Source organism: Mya arenaria, chromosome 6 (assembly GCF_026914265.1).
Source record: "Mya arenaria isolate MELC-2E11 chromosome 6, ASM2691426v1".
NCBI classification, from domain to species: domain Eukaryota; kingdom Metazoa; phylum Mollusca; class Bivalvia; order Myida; family Myidae; genus Mya; species Mya arenaria.
Window position 1 is genome coordinate 66,215,573 of NC_069127.1, and position 21,258 is coordinate 66,236,830.

The 21,258-nt window shown below is 36.3% G+C and overlaps 1 protein-coding gene across 1 annotated transcript in view; it reads right to left on the reverse strand.

The window, feature by feature from the left end:
* The window catches only part of LOC128238728 (RING finger protein 17-like), a 57,850-nt gene that overhangs the window by 19,728 nt on the left and 16,864 nt on the right, over positions 1–21,258 (reverse strand). Inside the window, exons 13-26 of the mRNA XM_052954919.1 lie at positions 21,046–21,194; positions 16,155–16,259; positions 13,192–13,353; positions 12,805–12,958; positions 11,859–11,943; positions 10,756–10,827; positions 9,562–9,715; positions 8,239–8,351; positions 6,394–6,496; positions 6,076–6,251; positions 5,675–5,731; positions 4,614–4,783; positions 4,201–4,300; positions 1,878–2,100 (exon numbers count right to left, since the gene is read on the reverse strand). Coding sequence (XP_052810879.1) covers positions 1,878–2,100; positions 4,201–4,300; positions 4,614–4,783; positions 5,675–5,731; positions 6,076–6,251; positions 6,394–6,496; positions 8,239–8,351; positions 9,562–9,715; positions 10,756–10,827; positions 11,859–11,943; positions 12,805–12,958; positions 13,192–13,353; positions 16,155–16,259; positions 21,046–21,194 — 1,823 coding nt within the window. The remainder of the gene's footprint in view (positions 1–1,877; positions 2,101–4,200; positions 4,301–4,613; positions 4,784–5,674; positions 5,732–6,075; positions 6,252–6,393; positions 6,497–8,238; positions 8,352–9,561; positions 9,716–10,755; positions 10,828–11,858; positions 11,944–12,804; positions 12,959–13,191; positions 13,354–16,154; positions 16,260–21,045; positions 21,195–21,258) is intronic.

Here is a 21,258-nt window from a genome sequence, read left to right on the forward strand (position 1 = left end):
AAAAAGTATTTCGTAAAGTAAACAGCTAAACAATTTATAAACAATTTTCGTACATTGTATTTCTGATTGTTGTTCACTATTGAGTGTAGTCTCTATCATCTCGACGCTTGAATATGATCCGAGTTTTACTTTATATTGTAGTTCACATATAATATACAAGAGCTGTAGTAAGACAGCGCGCTCGACCTCGCCGCTTTGACTTAGAAGTGAATACAATAACAATGTAATATTACCAAGTTTGGTCTATTTATGTCAAACCTAACTAAAATTATTTAATACATAAGGTGACTTTGATGCTGCCCTCGCACCACCCGAAAAATACCGCACGTCATTCAAATAACTTGATTTCCCATTATGAAAATATGGTAAAGAATATACAAATATGCCTTTCAAAAGAAATTAAAATAAAATTTAAAAAAAAAATAATAATAAAAAAAATTCAAGGGCCATATAGAATAGCCCTCATTGTTTTCCCTTGGTAAAAAACTGGTTAAGAATGTAAAAATGTGCCTGTCAAAAGAAAAAAAATATATATCCAAGGGACATAATTTGTATTAAGGGTTAAATGGAGTTGTGTTTCTTGTTGTAAGATGGTTGTAAATAATTTTGAATTTTATTAAGTGCATTGAATGAAAGGTATAGAAGTTTTTTTTATTAAAATCCTAACTTGCCCTTAACTTTCACTTGCCTAAAATTTTATCCTTAGTCAATCAGGGGCCATAACTTGTGTTAAGGATATGGAGTTATGTAACCTCATTGGGTGATGGTCCTGAACAAATGTGTGAAGTATAAAGTCAATTGAATTAAGGGTATAGAAGTTATTAATAAATATCCCAACCTGCCCTAAAACTTTAACCTAAGTTCCATAGTCAATCAGGGACCATAATTTGTATAAAAGATAATATAGAGTTATCTAACCTCATTATGTGATGGCTCTGAACAACTGTGTGAAGTATTAAGTCAATTGAATGAATGGTATTGGAGTTTTAAGTGAAAATCCCAACTTGCCCTAAAACTTTAACCTGCCCTTAAACTTTAACCTAAGTCAATCAGGGGCCATAACTTGTATTAAGGATAATATGGAGTTATGTAACCTCATTGTGATATGGTCCTGAACAACTGTGTGAAGTATTAAGTCAATTGAACAAAGGGTATAGAAGTTATTTATAAATATCCCAACTTGCCCTAAAACTTTAACCTAAGTTTCATAGTCAATCAGGGGCCATAATCTGTGTAAAGAATAATATGGAGTTATCTAACCTCATCATGTGATGGCCCTGAACAACTGTGTGAAGTATTAACTCAATTGAATGAAAGGTATTGGACTTATAAGTGAAAATCCCAACTTGCCCTAAAACTTAAACCGGATGCCAACGCTGGGGCGAGTAGTATAGCCCACCTATTCTTCGAATAGTCGAGATAAAAATGAAATGAAAACAACAAATTAAAAGCATGAAACAATATTTGTTTTCGCTTAATTGATTTCTCTGTTAAGGTACATAATGACAGTCTTATTTGAAGATGAAATGGCCCATGTTTCGACTTGAACGCACAATGTACATGACCGATACAAGTATACACTTACTTGTCTTTCCCGAAAACCAATTCTAGTTACCGAGCACTCGATCGGAAGATTGTCCGAGTACTCAAGTACCAATTTTACTACTTGTTGCCATCCCTACTATTTAAATATAAGACATGATAAACAAGTTCACGTTTAAAAGTTAACAAAGACATTGACATTGACAACTCTGTTTACTTTGAAAAAAATCTGAAAATTCTGCCCATTGTTTGTGAATAAAACATTTATTGATACTTTATTTTTTTGAATTTTCCTAAAACAGAAAGAATACAAGAATTTTGTTTGACTTAACTACCTGAGCCAGAAGAAGCTGAAGATCCCTCTTCCCTATCTTGTTCCCGGCCCTTTTGTGGCCTCTTTGACCTTTGACCTGGCCCCTGATCACTGTTGCCTGACCTTTGACCCCTTGACTTCCTGAGTGGGACCGGTGAGGTGGGTGGGGTTAGTTTGGTCTCCTCATACCTCCGTGTTGGTTTGCTGTTACGGGATTTCCAGTACACAGGTTGATGGTCCATATCCTGAGAAATGAGTTAACAGTTCAATTATCAGCTTTCACAAACCAATCGGTTAGCCATTTGAAATCAGGTTATGACTTAGGACATACCAAATTGATTCTATGTCTTAAGGTTCCAATCTTAAAACCTACTGGGCAGTTGCCTAATCCCGGATCAATTTTAAAGTTTTCTTAAAATATTGTCATAATTACTAAACGTAAGTGCATGAAATTTTAATAGAAAAATGTTGGGTACTATATCAACCAAAATGGAAAAAGAATAAAAGGAAAAACAATTAATTATAATATAATATTCAGTACGAAATAAGGGCATAAACGACGTCCAAAAACCTGCATTCAATGCCTAAATATTAGAAATTTTTTTAAAGAACAAAGTAAACATTATCAAGACAATACAAATATTTAAATGCTACTTAAATGAACATCATGTATTAAATGTTTAACCTGTATATAAATTTTATACTTCTCTGAAGTATTTGTATGTGTATTTTCGGCGTATCCGAACTACTAATTTGTCCGAATTTGCCTAATTTTTAAAGTACGAATCTGCTTCATTTTTTGCTTCATTTTTATATCAAATGCTGCACAACACAAAACAATGACATCGTCAATTTATTTACTTTATATGTAATTGGCATTGTATTTCGTGATTGACGATAAGTCATAAACATCGTATAGTAGGTCTAGTGTTTAAAGATAACCCTGTCGAACCTCAATATAAAAGTTGCGCTGTATGACGTCATCCCCCACGTGACTTAATATTGACATTTAGGAAAGCGAAAGTTTAGAGGTATTTATTTTGGGGTTATACTCGAATAGCTGCACTTTTGTGTTGTTTCTGTTGCTATGGAGGTCAGTTGCGTAGACTGTGATCATTCTATATTGATCACAGTCGCCGAAATGCTTTTTAAACGATTTCCGAATATTTAGGCAAATCCGGAATTAGGCAACTGCCCAGTACATGTGTACCTACCCGAAAGGAAAAACATGGAAAATGCCTTATAATAACTATCTAATTCACTTAAAACAAAAGCCCTTGCCAGATGATAAAAAAAAAATCAATTTTTCCTCCGTATATAATACATTTCTGATTATTACACCCTTGAACATCATATTTCTTTGCTCAAAGTTGGATTTTAATTAATGGTGTTGTTGTTTTTCATATTGAAAGCTGAAAGTCTACCCTCCCACTTATTTTGGCATTGCCTTATTGTGACAACCTTTAAAAAGTTTCAATATCTTGGCTTCAAGATTGTTTATTACCACTAGTTCTCTGTAACCAATTATACTAACCAGTTAATTCTTTGGTTTGGATTAAGTTAATGGAATAGTTTTTTGGAGGGTCCATATTCATCCAATAATGACTGTTGACCAATACTTACATGCGCAAACTAACCAAAAGATAACAATTTAATACAAACGGTTCCCGATGACAACTTGTATGACACACCTGGTTACATGTTGTATATTTCTTCCAAGAATTTAATGAACAAAATCTCATGAGTGAACACCGTGATTTCAAAGATGTCAAGTGTTTTACAAAGTATTGTTTATATTCATATTCATAACTTTCACACCTATCAGGTCAGGCAACTTACACACAGTTTGACATGACAAGCCAAACAGCCCTGGCAGAAGTATGAAGTCATATGGGGTGGGGGGCATTGGGCATGAAACCTAGGACTGTAATATCACAGACAGTTCCAGTTTCAGAGGCCATATTTTAAACCCCTTCCCTGCATTCTGCATTCGAGTTTTCTTTTGCTGCTCACAATCAGGATCACCAACAGCTCATGTGCTCTTTCCATGTAAACCAGGTCAACCAATGATCATGTAGTTATTGGATAATCTGTTCCCAGAAAATATAATACTAGTGTATACATTGGAACTATCCATTCTGTCATGTCCATTTATTTACCCCATCACTCCAAAACCAACTCCCAAATAGGAGTACTAAGGAAAGCAGGTCCCAGGACTCGGATACAATGGGTGAGGTTCCACGTCTCTTATTGCTTAAGTAAGGTCTGAACTGTCCTTTTGTTTACTCAACCCTACCTCCACTTCTTTTTTTTTGGAATCCCCTTCCCAAACATTGAATACTTACACAAGGCTCAGGAAAGCAGGTTCCAGAAGTCTGATATGATAGACGAGGCACTACCTCCTTGATACTGGACTGAAGTTCCGTCATGTTCTGGGGAGCTGACCTGAAATATGCACAGAGATATACATGTCAAATCCATGTCATTTGATTGAAAATTTGTAATTCAGTTACATGAGTATGAGATATGCGCATGATAGAGGACTCAATGCACAACTTAAATCAAGCTACAGCAAGCAGCAGCAATGAACAGGTGACTGCAATAGCCCTCATTATTATGTCAACTATGATTAATCAAGTTTTAAAATCTGCAGTGGCAAGAAGTTCAATTAACATCAAAGTCCAATAAAAATAGAATTCATCTGAGCTAGATATCATGTATTTTGAACACACTGTTTCGAAAGCTCCCTAAATCCTACCATCTTCCAGTGCTGTCGGCCATGTCTTTCTCAACCAGGCTGATATTGATTGAGTGGTACATATCCTCGATGTTCGGATCTCGCAAAACCACTCCCAGGACAGATTCGACAGATATCACCTTCATCACAAACTTCTGCATTGTGACCAGGTCGGACCAGAACTGCAGGCACTGAAACATGGAAAACAAATAGGGCCTTCTTTATCATAAACCTGAGGGGCAGATTTTCAAAAGTGCATTTTATTGTTAAAAATTCTGCTTGGTAAAACAATCGCTCCTTATATTCTTTTTGAAACAGTCACCAATACTCTACAAGAATGTATGATAACTGATGTGTGTACAGACGGAAAAAAACCTTTATGCTTAGGGCTATTTCGTTTAAACATATAACCGCGGGGCCGAGTGTACTTTTAAAATATACCACCCCCCTACAGAAGTGAATTTACCCGTTTGTGGGCCAAATTTGGGAAAAAAGACACCCACCTATATACTATTTAACGAATGTCCTCCCCTGCGTGGGTTATATGCATTATTGGCAGAGCCCTTAGGTATTTAGTAAAAAGATTACTTTATAACACTAAACACACAGGGAAGTTAGGATGCAAATGGCATGTGAATACCAGTGAATGAAATTCGAATAAAACCAAAAGTAAGAGTTTGTCATAGGGGTTCTATCAGCTGACAATTGTCAATCCTGAAAAGTAGCTGGGGGTCTATTTGAGTATGAAGAGTTTCAGCCCAATGCAGGGTAAAAAGGCTTGGATCCATTTTGAAATTGTTTCCATAGTAATTTATATTAATTTCTAGGTAATTCCTACTATTTTTACTGCAAATATTTGTGCAAAAAACAATCCTTACAACTCTACAATATTCTGAAGTTAATAGGTCTCAATTCTGACTACAGGATTAATCCAGAACTTTAGCACCAGTGTATATAGAGAAGGGCTTGTATGGTTTTTGGTACTTACAAACATATAGAATCATGCTACTGCTTGAAAATCAGAATTTCTAAGACTGGTAAATGACAATATACAATATTCATTGGTTGTTTTTCCTCTGTACCTCATTTGTCCAACCCTCCTCCGGCTGTGCCACATCTTTCAAGCAACAGGGAATGGCCTGCAAGTTTAAACATAAATACAAGTCAATTAACACTGTCAGCTGGTATGTCTTTAAATGGGATTTTGACATTATAAGAAATGTTGTTGTCTTTAACTCTTTCCACAATTTTCTGAGGTAAATACCCAAATGAATCTACTTTAATCCATGTCCTTTTGTTTTGTATTGTAAACAACTTCATTAGTTAAACAGTAATGAATACCTTCCAAGATTTATCATCATGTCAACTACAAATCTCACCAAACAGGCACAATGCAGACTTGACAATATTTTATCAAGCTGATGAACCTGCTTATAGCAATAGTATATCGAAACTAAGCTCAACATAGAATATAAATTCTCACCTGAGCTGGAAGGATAAGGAATGAGTCAAGAATCTTGCGGATATTGAAGAAGCTGACACGCTCCGTGTTGCCATAGTCGACGTAGTGCACGACAACATCCTTGTTGCCTGGCAACTCAATCACCCGAGCCCGATACCACATCCCGTCACTGCTGAACTGTGACACACAGATCATACCTGGGAGAAGACAAATCATTGTAAGCAATGCAGAGCAAACACTCATCTGTGGCTTCTTAGTGTAGGGTTTTTCTTTTAGTTGAACAAGGGATATGGATGATATGGGCCTTTCTAAACAGTACCATTATCAATGAGAGCACACCTATCTGAGGGTATATGATCTGCCAGGAGTCCTTGTTCTGTTTGGCATACGTGTCCTGGAGGTGGGCCATCATGGTTGCCAGGTAGTTCGCTTCTTCCCCTAGCTGATAATAAAGAAAACAACATTGTGTTACTGGACAGCATCCACCAGTATACAAGCAGTGACATATTCAATTAACATTATACCCAAAGCAATCAGGATTTGATAAACATGCAAGAACAAAATAATCTACTGAAACTGAGTCCATGAGAGTCTGTTAGAGTGTTTCTTCATTTCGACTAACATTGACAATTTACCACTTTGACTAGAAATGAACAAGTATGCTTGAAAAAAAGAACAGAATGAGTTTGTTTCTTTAAGAATACACCAACTCTTGTTTCTTTTCTTTTTTAAAAAAAATGGAGAATTTCAAGTTCACATTTGGGAACGAAGTATGTTATAGCATTTGGAATGGGCTGAATTTTCTTGGTTTAACTGTACATAGAAAACATAATTCTTTTTGTTTTTTTGCCCAGCTGGACATGACAAGGTGGCGAATGACTGTAACTTAAATATTCATAACAACGAAACTTAATAGAAAGATCAAATAATCAAATGATGAACCTGGACAATGAAGCACATGTGGACTTGGGTTCAAAATACTTACAATACTAACAAAGTAAGTAATATTCTACAATCTGATTTAACCCTTTAGCACATAGACAAGTGGCCAGATTACACCTCCCAGTCAATAGCCATCTTACTGATAAGCAGTCCTTATCTGCATAGATACTTTTCTGGATATTTGAAAATGAGAAAATGAATACAGCAGTATGACCTTAAAATCAATGTTACTCCAAATAATTGTGTCCAAATCTTTTTTATGTGCATTCATTTTTTATAGATAATTAAATTATCTAATAAATGGTGTCAATGATGAAATATTAAATTATTTTATTTCAGCTGTGAATGTATTTTCAAGATGGATTTGTAACATTTCTTTGAAATGTCATAATTGCATTAAATCAAAGGGTAATAAAATGCTGGGATCGATCTAATTTCTATTACCCCTATCATAAAAAAGACCCATCTGGATTAAAAAGCCGACAATTTATGTTCTTGTGTATTAATACACAGAAATATGTCAGGAATATCCGGTGTCATCCAGCTGAGAGATCCAGTCCAAGGTGTCTGTTTAACTTTATTACCCCCTCATAAAATTGTTTACAAAAAAAGAAAGCCCAGAAATGATTTTCCGGTATGAATAAAAAGATCTAGATCAAACAAAACGCTTGCACATGACCTATTTTACAGCCAAAACTATGATGGACATTATATAAGCTTCGCAGAAAAATTACCCATCATTTTCTCATTTACTAATTGTTTCTTTTGTTTATAAACAAAATATTACCTTTAAGTAAATATAATCTCAATTGATTTTAATGGTAAACTGAACTGACGTAATATATTTAATGATTTACGCATCAATGAATTTGGGGGAAATTCCATACAGTACTTAGCTCGTGGTCTTATTACGTCACAATGGGATATCACACCTGCGATTGGGAGTATAAACACCTTCTCAATTTAGCAGACGATATTTTCAAGGGAAAATCAATACACAAAAGGTTAAACTTTTATTTTATAAACATCCGGGATATTGTTTACAAAAAGAAAGATGCAAAATTGAAATATTGAAATGACCCTATTGAAATATGCGGGCCATGCGTTTACATCCAGTAATGGATACGGTCGGCCAAATGCGTATACATCTGGTAATGAGCTATGTCGGCCTATCTCGTATACATGCGCTAAAGGGTTAAGCATCATACAGCAACTGGCGAGAGAAGTAACCCCTTTTCTTACCTCCTGTATATAGAAGCGGTCCGGAGTGCCGGCATAACTGACAATGACAGGGTATGATTCTCCCTCATCCTTGGGATTCGGAGTGAGATAGTTCCTCTTTGGGGCGTGGGCAGCTGAATTACAAAGACAAGTTTAGAATTCAACACTACCCTAAGTAAGTAAGCAAGTGAAGTAGATAAAATCCTTAATTGTAAGTAAGCAAAAAAATCCTTATTTCAAAGTAAGCTAGAATTTTCCCTATTTGATAGTAAGCAAGTATGAACTTCCCTATTTGAAAGTAACAACAAGGAAAATTCCCTTTTTATAAGTGAGCAAGTAGGAAAATTTGCTATTTTAAAGTAGGCAAATAGGAGACTTCTCTATTTCAAAGTGAGCAAGTAGGAAAATTCCTTATTTGAAAGTTAGCGTGAAAGAAAATTCCCTATTTGAAAGTAAGCAAGTAGGAAAACTCCCTATTTGAAAGTAAGCATGTAGGAAAATTTCCGATTTCAAAGTGAGCAAGTATAAAAAATTCGCTATTTGTAAGTAAGCAAGTAGGAAAATTCCCTATTTGAATTTAAGCAAGTAGGAAAATTCCCTCTTTCAAAGTGAGCAAGTATGAAAAATCCCTATTTGAAAGTACGTAAGTAGGAAAATTACCTATTTCAAAGTGAAAAAGTAGGAAAATTCCCTTTTTGTAAGTAAGCAAGAAGGAAAGTTCTCTATTTCAAAGTAAGCAAGTAAGAAAATTCCCCATTTCAAAGTGAGCAAGTATGAAAATTCCCTATTTGTAAGTAAGCAAGAAGGAAAATTCCCTATTTGAAAGAAAGCAAGTAGGAAAATCCCTCTTTCAAAGTGAGCAAGTATGAAAATTCCCTATTTTTCATAAGCAAGAAGAAAAATTCCCTATTTGAAAGTAAGCATGTAACAAAAGTCCCTATTTGTAAGTCAGCAAGTAGGAAAATTCCCTATTTGAAAGTACGCAAGCAAAGTAGCAAAAGTCCCAAATTGTAAGTAAGAAAGAAATTTCCCTGTTTGCAAGTAAACAAGAAGAAAAATTCACTATTTAAAAGTAAGCAAGTGCGAACATTTCCTATTTTAAAGTAAGCAAGTAGAAAAACGCAATTGATTTTTTTACTTGCAAATCTAAATAAACTGTGTCTCCAGGGAACATTCAAAGAATTTGTTACAAACAAAATATCACCTATTACTCATGAACATCAATCCGAAAAAGTAGTCCTATCATAATTCTAATGATAAGACAAGGCCATAATTTCTCAAAACCAAGTTTTTCTACTTAATATATGAAAATTGCATTATAGATTAACTGGTGGAAAAACTTACCGCCTGGTTCTGGCAGTGAATATGGGGACTCCACATTGGCCAGATCGAGGAAAACAAGAGCATCACGTACTGAGATCGGCCGGTCATCAGCAATCTCCTCATCTGCTGGTTTACTCAGGTCCACCATTAATACCCCTCCCTCTTCCTGGACCACCTAGGGAATTAAAGCACATTGAGCATTTAAAGTAAGGCTCAAGTGCGTTTCGTACAGATATATGTAAGTCAACTTATCCTGGATCTCCTGGAAAGGTTTTACTAGCTATTAAACTCTCAACCCCAGAAGTCTTTGAGTGTACCAGATCACAGGATTTATTAGCCAGGGCCCAATTTCAGTCAGAAACCTAAATTAGTGAAAAATCATTTTAAGGTTGCACTTGAATTGATGCCAAAACAATGTAACATAAAATTTAGGCAGAGTTTCTATTATGAAACACAGATAACAATAAGATCTCTGATGTTCCTACACATATACTTTGTGTATATCAAAGTTACCGTAATATACTATGTATAGGACGCTAGCATAGATAGGACGCAGGCAAGAAAAATGGTGAGAAAACGGGTAAAAACTTAATTCGAAAGATAGGACGCAGCGGAAAAAATGTCAAGATCGGAGCCGAATATTAGGCGTATTTCAATATTTTTCTTGCGTACATTGGTAATTATCTTCGCATTATGGTGATTTTAACATATTTCGGAAGTCCAGTATCCGCAATATTTGTTTTGACAATTTATTTTTTGGGATCGTAAAAATGGCAAAGGACAATATAAACCATGCGATATTAAATTTTGGGAACAAACAACCATACCATCGCAATAGTTTGTTCTATTTATGTTTTCCTTATGACAGACTGCGAGTGTTTTTCTCACCTTCGCACATTTGAAAAGATTTGATAGTGACAATAAATCTACTATGCAGTATGCACATTCCTTTATTATCTTTTTAAAGACAACATTTAATTGATATTTACCATATATCCCAATTTTCCTTTGCCTTTATAACTCAATCAAGTTAAAGCGTCCTATGCATAGTATTATACAGTATTATCTGCAAGATGAAACCCAACCAAAAATGATCAAAATACTTCAGTCTTATAATAAAACTTTTCTACATTAATACAAGGACCTATTTTATCAAAGGTTCTAAACCTGAAAGCACAGATTTCAATCTAAAACTGAGATCTTTATCTTAATTACCGTTAGCAGCATTGTTTTCCCATCAACCATTTTTGCAAATGTCTGGACGGCTTCCACGGACCAGGTCCCATCCTAAAAATATTAAACATAGCTTTTATTTATTATGGATAATTGAACAAATTTCATAATCGATGTTCAAAGCGATAATCAATCATCAAATCATAAAGCATCAAAAATGCTTATTCATATCACATATTGGAATGAAAATAACATCTTGGTTCATTTTAACAACTTCTATTTCTTATATATTTCAAAACTGGATAGCACGAATGACATGGATTAGGAATAAATTACAAAAATAAAAACACGATTTTACATGCACATGTATTGTATGGTTTTAAAGAAAAAAATAAAGTTCCAAGAAATCTGATTAATATTATAATTGATAGTCACTGATTTTGGGCTCCAATTGATGGTTATTCAATTTAATTTGATGATCGCGCCATCACTAGCTATCAGGCCATCACTTACTATTGAATCAATTCACTTCCATCATTTCTAAACAAGAGCATATCAAGTAGTTGCCAATGCTCATCTGTTTTTTCTATTTTTAACTGTCTTGCAGACTTTGAATTTCAGTGTTTCAATTATTATTAAAGTCCATATTCCAACCAGAACAGTGAGGCCACATTTCACTTTGCTGACTTGACGTGATATCAATTAACATTGAGCGATGTTAAAATGACATCATAAAAACAAATTAGTGTGATAAGAATGTGAATAAGTATTATTTAGTCATTTAAACCGGTTATGAATATAATTAAAGGGTTATTATTTCTGTGTTTGATCCTGGAGAGGTAGTATTTGATTCTAATGAAATTTTGCATATTTTGAAACCTGTATATGCATAAATCCACTTAAGTATGTAAAAGTAGAATAAAAACTCCCAGATCAAAACCCAGTATTGATAACCATATTAGATAAAATCTTTAGATTAATAAAAAAATTAAGAAATTACAATACAAATTTCTAAAAATCTTCTATTCATTAGTATTGACCAAAAAAAGAACATTAAACGTCATTATCAAACCTTAAGTGCACTAAATGAAACACCTAAACATCATAAATACACAAAACAATTATTTTAAAGACACATAAAGTACCTTATCTTTGGGAACCAGATTAACCAGGCAGCACTCGATGGAGAACTCTGGGTGCTTCATGAACTTGGACTGCATCATCCGTAACCTGAACAATTATATGCATGATTATCATTCATCAATACATCAAATAGGGTTTGAGCTTAAGAATTATGGAAGGGTACGACACCCCGTCCGTTTTTGGTAGCAACTGTCTGCCCCCACCGAAACCAGTGTGTGCACCATCCTGCCTTCCTAGAATTAAATGCTTTAGACCTTCGAATATTTATTCTGTTTTGATTCAACATACAAACTTATATATATTTGGCAGTTGAAACCTAAAATTCTAATAGAATGTGCCCTATTTGCATTTAGTAAATTGTCCCTCTTTTGCACCCTGACTTATAAACCTGACTAAAACCCTACATCAAAGCAGAGTTGGAAGGTTGGTTAATTCTGAGATATTTTACAACATCTACAAACTCAAGGCTCTTAAACCGTTTTGTTGCCTATTAACCAGAATTCCACAAATCGGTGTTGCCTGTCAGGAGCGCCCACTTCTTATATGGTAAAGTTCAGCATTACCTTGACCTTTGACCTATTGACCCTAAAAGCAATACTTGTCATAACCTGCCTATTAACAACATGTATACCATGTTTGAAGACACTCCCCCCAGTAATTCAAGTGTTTGATCAGAAACTCCAATAAATTTTCTATGAAAAGTCAACATGACTGTTGACCTATTAACTCATGACCTTGATAAAATCATGACTAATGTGCTTACCAAGTTTGAAGACTCAAAATCAAATAGTTGTACAGATATTCTTCAGAAATGAAAGCATGACGTTTACACAGATGCATGATGGCAATGCCAGACAAAGTAATCCCTATGTGCCAGCCATGTTCTGCAGGCAACTCATTAACAATACTTGTTACTTGTTCTTAATTACAAAGAATTTTAAATCCTACCTTTCTACCTCAGCTTGTTCCACATTGCCAAAGTCAATGAATGCCACCTCCACAACAGTTTTACTGAAGTCGTCCATGTCATGTTGTATAACATGTTTGATACGTCCCCTGTACCATTGTTTATCCACAGAATACTTGGCCAGCACAAAGTCATCTGGAACATAATGTACAAGTATTAAATTTCTTATAACTTGTGAAAAAGCTGATAGCTTTTAGAATCATGCTCGGTCAGTTTCCTAGGTAGAAACCAGTAATGGTGTCCATTTTAAGAAGCCATTCTAACTGGGGATGTTTCCAATAACCTCTTTGGAGGACATCTACAAGGCTTTGAAAATACATCAACTCTAAAAAAGTTCCAAGCTAATAACTAGTATGGCCCTCACTTACCCACATCCACCTCAGTGACCATGTGTTTGTTAGCAGCTGGACTGTTACACCAGCGCTGGATGGCGTATGACATGGTCGTCAGTCTGGAGGACTCCCGTTGGAGCTGAACAACAAATTTGTTCGGGGAATGGATGTGCGTTACTGACACATTCTCATTCTGGCCTGGAATTGTGAAAATATATACATGTAGTTAATATTTATTGATAATTTTATTTTAGTTAAATTGTGGAGACATCTATAAGCTAGTGTTAATCCAGTTTGCAAAATATGTTTCCCTGTTTAAATGATATAAAAAAACAAATTAACCAGTCATTCTTCTTATACTTTTGAATGAACAAGATGGACACCTTCTACTTAAAAAAAGAAGAAAAAAAGCCATGCTATATAAATTCAGGAAATTGAGGAAGCCTAGAGCGGGCTTGTAATTATTTCAAGCACTGCTCAACTAGACATAGACACATGTACACCACAAATTTCAGGAAAAACTACAGTTGGCAGTGTTCTCAATAAGAACCGGCTGCTGGCCAAAATGGACGGTTCAAATGGCAATTGGGCCAATTCAAATCTGGAAAAATAAATTAGTTTTAAGTAGAATAAGTAGTAGCTGTTCGGTTATTTTTCTATTTGAGATGGTTCAACCGAAACTTATTGAGAACCCTGGATGGCATATAATGCAAAATTATATTCATTCTATGGGGTGACCATAAACTAAACTTCTTAACTTATGAAATTCGGAAAGAACGTTAAGATCAGTAGTCCAAATCTGAAATAAACCATAAAACTATAAAAAGAAGAAAACAAATAAAGCAAAATTAAACATTCAAAGATTGAACAAACAAAATAATGTTTTAACACATTGACTGTATACTTTGAACCTGCATTTTTTAAAGATAATTTGGAATCTCAAAATATCATTTTCTTGTCATCAATTCTTTAAACAAGAATCTTCCCATTTCACTTGTCAGATTGTGAACAGAAAATAATTCTGTCAAAGATTCAAAGTAAAACAGATAAATCAACTAGATGGTTGTTTTTGCCATCAAAAACAGATGTCTCCCCCTATATTTGTCTCATTCAGAGATATGTACCGGACACGAATTATAGTCATATGACCTTTGACCTCTAGGCGTGACCTTGAACTTGAATCAAGCTGGTTGTAACATAAGCTCTACACATTGTCTTCATACATTGTCTTAATATTATAAACACCTTCAAATGGTTCAGGAGATATGGGGCACACAAAAAAATATTTATATGACCTTTGACCTCTAAGTGTGACCTTGACCTAAAACTGAGCCGGTTGAAACAAGTGGTCTGCATATTGCCTTAATATATTGACGATTTGTGAAAAGTTACTTTTAAATCCTTCAAACAGTTCATGTGATATGGACCAGACACGAAATGTAGCCATATGACTTTTGACCTCTAAGTGTGACCTTGACCTTGAACCAAGCTGGATGTAACATAAGCTCTGCACAGCGTCACAATGTGGTGAAATATTTGTGAGTAGTAATATCCAAATTATTCAAGCGGTTCACGAGTCATGGAGCAGACACAAACTGTAGTCATATGACCTTTGACCTCTAAGTGTGACCTTGAACTGAGCTGGTTGCAACGTATGTTTTGAACATCGTCTCAATATGGTGGTTATTTGTGGGTAGTTGAAAGAATTCTACAAGCAGTTCAAGAGATATGGAGCAGACATGATTTGTGAGGGGCCGACAGACAGAAAGACAACTCAAGCATAAACAATATATGTCTCTGAATTTATGGGGGAGACATAAAAATGCACACATTCAAGTGTGAACATGTACATGTATGAGGGTTTTCTTCAGAAGGTGATTTAAAGTGACAGAACGAACAAGTGAGTCAACTGTTTGCTAACCTTTCTGATATTGCCTTCCTGAAATAGAGCAGCATTGGACAACTAAGCACATTCCTTTTTTCGTGAAGAAGATTTAAACGAGAACGCCGCAGTGCGAATGCCAACGCTCACCTGTTGTTGTTGTTTTAATTCAACAATGGGCAAAACTCAACATACTGTACAAATGCGTATTGTCTCCAGCAACATGTGTACCAAGTTTCATTTTCAGGATATGAAACTTTGGTGTGAAGTGAGTCTATTATCTACTGCGCTTACTTTAAAAAACAAGGCACATTGATTATAGAGTAACAATTGCTATGATGTGTTTCCAGTCCGGATCAAATAATAATCCAACAGTTGGCACGTGCGGAAGCATGTAATGAAACTTGCTGAGTTATCAGTTACCAGCAATTTTTTATCCAGACTGAAAACACATGATTGATATTTTTTTGGCATACCTTTATTTTTCAATTTGGGTAAAATTTGATATCGAAAAACACATTTTTAAACATTTCACCAAATACCCCATGCGACGTTGTTTATTGATGACTTGATGCATAAAAATTTAGTTTAATATTGACATCAAATAGATCTTCTAAAACAGCCCTTTTTTAAGATGATTTATTTCGCTTTGAATTATAATTTGTGTTAAAAATATGCCATCAGTTGCACTCTATTGAAATTTCATATAAGCTTTTCTAAACTATATAATAAAAGAAATGCACGGTGTGCACGAAAAAAAAATCATAAATAAATGCTATACAGATATTGTTTATGCTTCATCGACTCACTAGAATATTCCCTGAAACAAAAATGCTTTTTCCAGTCAAAACTTACAGCAGACCTCAATAATTATTAAAAAATGAGTTGTGAGTCTTGCTACATGTGTGTACTGTCTATGGCAAACATGTGTTTCAAGTTTCATTCAAATATCATGAAAGGTTTTTTGAGTGATTGCTAAGTTTAATGTTTTAGAACTACAGAGCCTTCGATGACGATGTTTACAACACAGATGCTGTCACAATAGGAGTTAAATTCAAATACAAGTTAAAATTTAAAATGAGAATTTACACACAACTCCTTTAAAAACCTTTCTGACCTTTAAACTTGGCTTTCTTGGGTAGCGTGGGTTGAGGGCCCTTGGGTTGTACTTTACGAGACTGAACGTGTTCCCCATCATCACCTAGTAAAATCTCCTGCTCCTCTGCAAAATGACATCATACATAATAATCTCTCATTTAATAGAAATCTAGCAATGACAATGAAACAATCTAACTTAAATTTAAGAATAGAATCGGAGTGTTTTGATTGAACTGTAGAAGTAACTGGCCAATACACTTAATGGAATCACTGAGGCATATCTAAAAATAAGGATAAGAATTTTATTTATAAGACCATGAAGCAGCTGAAATCCACTACTTGCAAGTCAGGTCCTAACAGCTGAGTAAACTGGCCAAAAGCACCTCACATATTATCTGACTTAAGCAAAATACTATTGATGGAATACTTTTTAGGAATTTGAGCAAAACGTAAAAGAAATTAGATTTTTTTTTTGAATTTTAGAGCTGCTAGAAAGCCTGTAATTTGGAAAGAATGAAAATATGGCAGTAACTTTGCTCAGTTACTTACAAACATATAACCACCAATACCTTCAAAGTTGATCGTCACTCTTTGAGGTGGTTTAATCTATGCAGCCCTATATAGTTACCATGAGTGGTGATGTCACTCTGTGAGGTGGTTTAATCTATACAGCCCTATATAGTTACCATGAGTGGTGATGTCACTCTGTGAGGTGGTTTAATCTATACAGCCCTATATAGTTACCATGAGTGGTGATGTCACTCTGTGAGGTGGTTTAATCTATGCAGCCCTATATAGTTACCATGAGTGGTGATGTCACTCTGTGAGGTGGTTTAATCTATACAGCCCTATATAGTTACCATGAGTGGTGATGTCACTCTGTGAGGTGGTTTAATCTATACAGCCCTATATAGTTACCATGAGTGGTGATGTCACTCTGTGAGGTGGTTTAATCTATGCAGCCCTATATAGTTACCATGAGTGGTGATGTCACTCTGTGAGGTGGTTTAATCTATACAGCCCTATATAGTTACCATGAGTGGTGATGTCATTCTGTGAGGTGGTTTAATCTATACAGCCCTATATAGTTACCATGAGTGGTGATGTCACTCTGTGAGGTGGTTTAATCTATGCAGCCCTATATAGTTACCATGAGTGGTGATGTCATTCTGTGAGGTGGTTTAATCTTTGCAGCCCTATATAGTTACCATGAGTGGTGATGTCATTCTGTGAGGTGGTTTAATCTATGCAGCCCTATATAGTTATCATGGGTGGTGATGTCACTCTGTGAGGTGGTTTAATCTTTGCAGCCCTATATAGTTACCATGAGTGGTGATGTCATTCTGTGAGGTGGTTTAATCTATACAGCCCTATATAGTTACCATGAGTGGTGATGTCACTCTGTGAGGTGGTTTAATCTATACAGCCCTATATAGTTACCATGAGTGGTGATGTCACTCTGTGAGGTGGTTTAATCTATACCCCCTATATAGTTACCATGAGTGGTGATGTCACTCTGTGAGGTGGTTTAATCTATACAGCCCTATATAGTTACCATGAGTGGTGATGTCCCTCTGTGAGGTGGTTTAATCTATACAGCCCTATATAGTTACCATGAGTGGTGATGTCATTCTGTGAGGTGGTTTAATCTATACAGCCCTATATAGTTACCATGAGTGGTGATGTCATTCTGTGAGGTGGTTTAATCTATACCCCCTATATAGTTACCATGAGTGGTGATGTCACTCTGTGAGGTGGTTTAATCTATACCCCCTATATAGTTACCATGAGTGGTGATGTCACTCTGTGAGGTGGTTTAATCTATACAGCCCTATATAGTTACCATGAGTGGTGATGTCATTCTGTGAGGTGGTTTAATCTATACCCCCTATATAGTTACCATGAGTGGTGATGTCACTCTGTGAGGTGGTTTAATCTATACAGCCCTATATAGTTACCATGAGTGGTGATGTCCCTCTGTGAGGTGGTTTAATCTATACCCCCTATATAGTTACCATGAGTGGTGATGTCACTCTGTGAGGTGGTTTAATCTATACAGCCCTATATAGTTACCATGAGTGGTGATGTCACTGTTTAATCTTTACAGCCCTATATAGTTACCATGAGTGGTGATGTCACTCTGTGAGGTGGTTTAATCTATGCAGCCCTATATAGTTACCATGAGTGGTGATGTCATTCTGTGAGGTGGTTTAATCTATACAGCCCTATATAGTTACCATGAGTGGTGATGTCACTCTGTGAGGTGGTTTAATCATTGCAGCCCTATATAGTTACCATGAGTGGTGATGTCCCTCTGTGAGGTGGTTTAATCTATACCCCCTATATAGTTACCATGAGTGGTGATGTCACTCTGTGAGGTGGTTTAATCTATACAGCCCTATATAGTTACCATGAGTGGTGATGTCCCTCTGTGAGGTGGTTTAATCTATGCAGCCCTATATAGTTACCATGAGTGGTGATGTCCTTCTGTGAGGTGGTTTAATTTTTGCAGCCCTATATTGTTACCATGAGTGGTGATGTCCTTCTGTGAGGTGGTTTAATCTATGCAGCCCTATATAGTTACCATGAGTGGTGATGTCCTTCTGTGAGGTGGTTTAATCTATGCAGCCCTATATAGTTACCATGAGTGGTGATGTCCTTCTGTGAGGTGGTTTAATCTATGCAGCCCTATATAGTTACCATGAGTGGTGATGTCACTCTGTGAGGTGGTTTAATCTATACAGCCCTATATAGTTACCATGAGTGGTGATGTCACTCTGTGAGGTGGTTTAATCTATACAGCCCTATATAGTTACCATGAGTGGTGATGTCACTCTGTGAGGTGGTTTAATCTATACAGCCCTATATAGTTACCATGAGTGGTGATGTCACTCTGTGAGGTGGTTTAATCTATACAGCCCTATATAGTTACCATGAGTGGTGATGTCACTCTGTGAGGTGGTTTAATCTATACAGCCCTATATAGTTACCATGAGTGGTGATGTCACTCTGTGAGGTGGTTTAATCTATACAGCCCTATATAGTTACCATGAGTGGTGATGTCACTCTGTGAGGTGGTTTAATCTATACAGCCCTATATAGTTACCATGAGTGGTGATGTCACTCTGTGAGGTGGTTTAATCTATGCAGCCCTATATAGTTACCATGAGTGGTGATGTCACTCTGTGAGGTGGTTTAATCTTTGCAGCCCTATATAGTTACCATGAGTGGTGATGTCATTCTGTGAGGTGGTTTAATCTATGCAGCCCTATATAGTTACCATGAGTGGTGATGTCATTCTGTGAGGTGGTTTAATCATTGAAGCCCTATATAGTTACCATGAGTGGTGATGTCACTGTTTAATCTTTACAGCCCTATATAGTTACCATGAGTGGTGATGTCACTCTGTGAGGTGGTTTAATCTATGCAGCCCTATATAGTTACCATGAGTGGTGATGTCACTCTGTGAGGTGGTTTAATCTATGCAGCCCTATATAGTTACCATGAGTGGTGATGTCACTCTGTGAGGTGGTTTAATCTATGCAGCCCTATATTGTTAACATGAGTGGTGATGTCCTTCTGTGAGGTGGTTTTATCTATGCAGCCCTATATAGTTACCATGAGTGGTGATGTCCCTCTGTGAGATGGTTTTATCTATGCAGCGCTATATAGTTACCATGAGTGGTGATGTCACTCTGTGAGGTGGTTTAATCTATGCAGCCCTATATAGTTACCATGAGTGGTGATGTCACTCTGTGAGGTGGTTTAATCTTTACAGCCCTATATAGTTACCATGAGTAGTGATGTCACTCTGTGAGGTGGTTTAATCTATACAGCCCTATATAGTTACCATGAGTGGTGATGTCCCTCTGTGAGGTGGTTTAATCTATGCAGCCCTATATAGTTACCATGAGTGGTGATGTCACTCTGTGAGGTTGTTTAATCTATGCAGCCCTATATAGTTACCATGAGTGGTGATGTCACTCTGTGAGGTGGTTTAATCTATGCAGCCCTATATAGTTACCATGAGTGGTGATGTCACTCTGTGAGGTGGTTTAATCTATACAGCCCTATATAGTTACCATGAGTGGTGATGTCACTCTGTGAGGTTGTTTAATCTGTACAGCCCTATATAGTTACCATGAGTGGTGATGTCACTCTGTGAGGTGGTTTAATCTATGCAGCCCTATATAGTTACCATGAGTGGTGATGTCACTCTGTGAGGTGGTTTAATCTATGCAGCCCTATATAGTTACCATGAGTGGTGATGTCACTCTGTGAGGTGGTTTAATCTATGCAGCCCTATATAGTTACCATGAGTGGTGATGTCACTCTGTGAGGTGGTTTAATCTATGCAGCCCTATATAGTTACCATGAGTGGTGATGTCACTCTGTGAGGTTGTTTAATCTGTACAGCCCTATATAGTTACCATGAGTGGTGATGTCATTCTGTGAGATGGTTTAATCTATGCAGCCCTATATAGTTACCATGAGTGGTGATGTCACTCTGTGAGGTGGTTTAATCTATGCAGCCCTATATAGTTACCATGAGTGGTGATGTCACTCTGTGAGGTTGTTTAATCTGTACAGCCCTATATAGTTACCATGAGTGGTGATGTCATTCTGTGAGATGGTTTAATCTATGCAGCCCTATATAGTTACCATGAGTGGTGATGTCACTCTGTGAGGTGGTTTAATCTATGCAGCCCTATATAGTTACCATGAGTGGTGATGTCATTCTGTGAGGTTGTCTCGGAGTAAAAACAGAGGGAGCCCAAGGGCGTAGATCCAAACGTACATGGTTAAATTACATATACATAAATCTACCTTTGATGATGATGTCGCTCTGTGAGGTAGTCTAAGAGCTTATACCCGGGGAGCCCATAGGCCATACATGTTATTAAAACTACCTTCAATGATGATGTCATCGCTCCGAGATGTGGTATCGGAGGCAAGACTGAGGGAGTCTAAAGGCGTAAACACGGGCGTACTTGGCTGACTGTCTAGCTCTTCCAGGGAGAATTTCTCGGGCTGCTCCCTGTACGTGTGGACTTTGTACCTAGACAGAAAAGTGTCACATTTTGCTTTCTTGTTTTGTATACAATATTACATCACAACAAAAA